The sequence below is a fragment of the Lucilia sericata genome, unplaced genomic scaffold, assembly GCF_015586225.1.
Source record: "Lucilia sericata isolate MDLA Ls3-8-SP2 unplaced genomic scaffold, ASM1558622v1 Contig000561F_arrow, whole genome shotgun sequence".
Classification (NCBI taxonomy): domain Eukaryota; kingdom Metazoa; phylum Arthropoda; class Insecta; order Diptera; family Calliphoridae; genus Lucilia; species Lucilia sericata.
In genome coordinates this window covers 272,606-277,500 of record NW_023994571.1, presented here as the reverse complement: position 1 = coordinate 277,500, position 4,895 = coordinate 272,606, and the positions used below count along the sequence as shown (strand labels likewise).

Genomic DNA, 4,895 nt, shown 5'->3' with positions numbered 1-4,895 from the left:
AAATTATTCTAATCACGAAATAAATTATTTTTTAGATAGTTTTCACTTCTAATGTTATCCAAAAAATGTTCATTGTTTCTCGTCGCAAATGTATGAAATTTTTAAAATCAAATTGTTTAAAATTGAAAATTGTTTTTTTTTTTTTACTAATTTTAGAAATTTAATTTGACGTATTAATTTTCAAAACAATAACAACATGGCGGACATACGTTTACGAATTGAACAACCAGTTCATTTGCCGCCAGGTATGGGACGAAGACCAATTCATCCATTACCGAAAATTGGTTTAAGGTAAGTTTATTTATTAAAATTGTTAATGGAAATGCAAACTAATTAAAAGTTCTGTAGATAGGTAGATAGATAGATAGATAGATAGATAGATAGGTAGATAGATAGATAGATAGATAGATAGATAGATATATATATAGATAGATAGATAGATAGATAGATAGATAGATAGATAGATAGATAGATAGATAGATAGATAGTAGATAGATAGATAGATAGATAGATAGATAGATAGATAGATAGATAGATAGATAGATAGATAGATAGATAGATAGATAGATAGATAGATAGATAGGTAGGTAGATAGATAGATAGATAGATAATAGATAGATAGATAGATCGCTCGCTCGCTCGCTCGCTCGCTCGCCTAGCTCGCTCGTTCGCTCGCTCGCTCGCTCGCTCGCTCGCTCTCTCGCTGCTCGCTCGCTCGCTCGCTCGCTCCTCGCTCGCTCGCTCGCTCGCTCGCTCGCTCGCTCGCTCGCTCCTCGCTCTCTCGCTCGCTCCTCGCTCTCGCTCGCTCGCTCGCTGGCTCGCTCGCTGGCTCGCTCGCTCGCTCGCTCGCTCGCTCGCTCGCTCGCTCGCTCGCTCCTCGCTCGCTCGCTCGCTCGCTCGCTCGCTCGCTCGCTCGCTCGGTCGCTCGCTCGCTCGCTCGCTCGCTCGCTCGCTCGCTCGCTCGCTCGCTCGCTCGCTCCCTCCTCTCCCTCCGCTCCTCCTTTTGGTCTTTTCTCCCCCCTTTTCTCCCCTTTTGCTCCTTCCTCCTCCCGCCCCTTCTTCCCCCCCCCCCCCTTTCTTTCCCCCCTTTCCGCTGCCCTCTGCTCTATTTCTCCCCCCCCTCCTCCTCACCCCCACCAAATGCCACTTTCCCCCAGTTCAGAAGAAGATAATTCTCCCACGGAAATGAACAATTGTCGTCGTTTACTGGACAAACCACCCTTGGTAAGTATCATATTGCATATTAAAACAAACACATTTCGAAAAAAAAAACATAGAATAGATAAGACTAAAACTATAATTAGAAAGGGTTAAAATGAATCTACAATCATATTTCGTTTAAAATATAAATCATTTTTATCTTTTTTCTCCATTTCTTTTAAGGTAAAACGTTTAACTATGGGCATGGGTTTAAAAAGATCCACCGAGGATAGTAGACCTTTAGTGCATACAACCTCATCGTCATTTAATTCGTATACCGCACAAAACATATGTGATGGTTATGTTAATGAAGCCATTTGTGATCCAGATAAAATGATTTCGACAAGATTTGGAGATTCCTGTAGACAATCTCTAACAGATTTGAAAACTACACAAAGCCTTCAGGAACAAAATGAATTTGGTTATCAGAAATCGTTTCTAAGAAAAACATGTAGTGGTAGGTTGATGATGAAAATAATTAATAATAGTTAAAAAGGAAAATATTTGTTGTTTTAGCCAATTCTAGCCCTAAACATATATCACCCAGTACACCTTTAAGATTAGAAGGTCTTAGCTTGGCGGAGCAGAGTGAGTTGAGAGGTGCACCTTGGTTTCAGGCCGGCATACCCAGAGATATATCTCTAGAGGTATTGTCAAAACAAAATCCGGGTGCTTTTTTAGTTAGACAAAGCAATACTAAACCAGGATGTTTTGCTTTATCACTTAGAGTACCTCCACCATCACCAAAAGTGGCTCATTATTTGATTTTAAGAACACCAAGAGGTTATAAAATTAAGGTAATTTATCATAAACTAAAGAAAAAACAAATAATCGAAATATTTTTGTTTACAGGGTTTCACCAAGGAATTTACATCGCTTAGAGCTCTTATTACCCACCATTCGGTTATGCCTGAACTTTTGCCCATCCCTTTAAGTTTACCCCGACCAACAGCCAATGGTGCTAATCGCAATAATAGTTCAGAATTTGATAATTCAGATACTTATGGTTCATTAAATGATTTTCGCAAAATGATGTCTGATCTCAATGTATGACTATAATACAGAATTGTTGTCGTAATACATTGCTAATGGTCCAGTAAAGTGCAAAATTTAAATTTTTATAGCTGTATATTGATTAGGGTGATCGACTCGATTTTTCAACCGGTTTTAAAACCGGTTTTTTTTTTGCTTTACCAGTGTCGGTTTTTTCTTAATGTTGATTTTTCGAATATCGAATAACCCGGTTTTTTCACTTTTTAAAAACCGGTTTCGAATACTTTTATTTGCTTTGTATTCAAAGATTATTTAAATGAAATTTTTAAGTAAATAATAATACAGCCCGCCTAAATTTTAAAAATATTCGAGTCGAGGAGCTAGCGTATATTTTTCTAAAGCTCCTTTGGTTAAACTTTTTTGATTTTCCTAATTATTAAAAAAAAATTTATTTGTAAAATTGATAACTGTTTGATAAAATGTTATCAATCTTAAGATTATATTCCAATTACAATAATTAATTTACGGCTGAAATTTTATGGAAGTGTTGGAATGCCTATGCAAATTTCCTAAACAGGATTACATAGTACCTTACGTTTAACAGAAGTGTCCCACTTTTTTCCTAATTTTTTTATATTAAAGAAATAATGTAAATCAGACGACTAGATCTAAAGTTATAATCTTTTAAACTGTTAAAAATCATTTCGGGCCATGTTTTATTAATCAAATTTAAACATAAACATTAAGTTTTTCAAATTAAAATATATTTTTTTATTTATAATGAAAAACCGGTTAACCGGTTTATTCTAAATTTGAAAAATATCAACCGGTTTTTTTTAAATGTCAACTATTCGAACTATTCGAAAACCGGTTTTTGGAAAATGTCGAATAATCGATCACCCTAATATTGATAGACATAAAAAAGAGAGCTCTCAAAATTAACAAAGACTGTGTAAATTAATTAAAACAAATTATTTAAATAACTTTCATATCGATGCTAGTTTCAAAAAATTTTCCACATGAAACCGAACTTAATAAAAAACACAAATTTTTTTGTAACAGTAGCAAGAAAAGGCAAAAATGATTATATTATAAACTAGGACTAGAACATATCTTCTATTTGATACCACCTTTAGAACTGGTTATTATGAAAATAATACTACTTATCAAAATTTTATATCAAAACCAAATTTCTTGTAAACAAGTTTTTGAATTGCAAACTTAAAATAATGAAAATTTGTTATTCGCTTACAGAAACATTAGATTTTATATTAAATATGTAGAATATTAAAAAAAAAATGTTTCAAATGTTTGCTGTAGCTAATAATTCTTTTAATATTTAGTCTTAAATATTTAAGAAATTAGAAATGTTAAGTAGCTTTGAATATAAAAAAATTAAATTAAAACTTAAGCGGGCACTTTACGTTCTTTATCAAATAGTTATCGTATTGTGTTTTTTTTGACGAGAATTTATTCTCGTAAGCTGTGGTCAAGCGAGAGTGTTTGCTTATAAAATCGTATAAAGTTAAACTTTAGTTAGTTTTATTAATTTTTATCGATATGTTATCGTTATTTCTTACATGTACTTAAATATATTTAAATATACAAATAAACATTTATTAAATGTAATGAAAACAAATGATTTATATGCTAAAATATACCTACATTATAGTCTAATTTTCTGTTAAATTTAAGATTTATAAATAAAGAATTTTTTTAAAATACTAAAAAGCTGGTGTTTTTGTAGCTTTTATTATTAAAATATTTGCAAAACATATTTGTGAAAATTCTATGATTTCACTTTTGAAATTAATTTGGGTTTTATTTGATTCTAAATTCTAATACTAATTGGTATTTAGTTTTTCAACATAATACGATATAAACCCTTATTTTTGGAGGTTTGACTAATTATGGACAGAACTATATATCGAGGGACTATATTCAATAGTCTCTATCTAAAATAATACAAGTTTTCAGGTGAGCAAAAAAACTGTTTATTTCGCTAGTTCGTGAAGATTGATTTAATTAGTATCATAATGAGCGATATCTCAAAAACCTTTAGACCGATTTTAAATATTTTGACGGATTTGTGTTCAGCATGTCCAAATTATTAAGAAGACTTGTTTTGCAACAGAAAATTATCCAAAGGGATCGAGTTTGAAGCAATTTTTGGATAAGATAGAGAGTTTTGCATTCAGAATTTTTATTTTTTTAAGATAGAGAAATTTAAAAAATGCTATAAAATTGCCAAAAAATATTTTTTTTTTCTTTGACATTTATATCACTGATGCGCGATAGTTTGCTGAATATTTTGCCATCAAAATCTCATTTTCATAAAAATGAGAGATAGCGACTATTGAATATAGTCCCTCGATATAATTTAGATGAAGTAAACAAAAAGGTTATACCTATAGGCACATAATTACTACAAGACCAGATGGTTTTTGACAAAAATAGGAAACCAAGTATATTTTATACTTGTAACGTTTTAGCGATACGACCTTATTTACTCTTAAACTTTTGTGGGAAACTATTAAAAAACTTAAAACTTACCAAGTTGGTTCTGTTAGAGACCTCCAATACCGCATATACGACGTTGGAGCCCTGAACAATTTATAAATCTAAACTTAAGCCTGTCTCCAACAGTTTCATTCAACATAACCTCAAACAAGGTAAGTAAAGCAAAAGCACGTAATTAATGC

General features: G+C 32.2%; 1 protein-coding gene across 1 annotated transcript in view; it reads left to right on the top strand.

Annotated features, from left to right (window-relative positions):
• The window catches only part of LOC119606236, a 3,905-nt gene extending 1,590 nt beyond the window's left edge, over positions 1-2,315 (top strand). Inside the window, exons 2-6 of the mRNA XM_037959656.1 lie at positions 157-289; positions 1,105-1,224; positions 1,384-1,657; positions 1,717-1,997; positions 2,053-2,315. Coding sequence (XP_037815584.1) covers positions 197-289; positions 1,105-1,224; positions 1,384-1,657; positions 1,717-1,997; positions 2,053-2,253 — 969 coding nt within the window. The 5' untranslated portion in view covers positions 157-196 and the 3' untranslated portion in view covers positions 2,254-2,315. The remainder of the gene's footprint in view (positions 1-156; positions 290-1,104; positions 1,225-1,383; positions 1,658-1,716; positions 1,998-2,052) is intronic.
• The last annotated feature ends 2,580 nt before the right edge of the window (positions 2,316-4,895 follow it).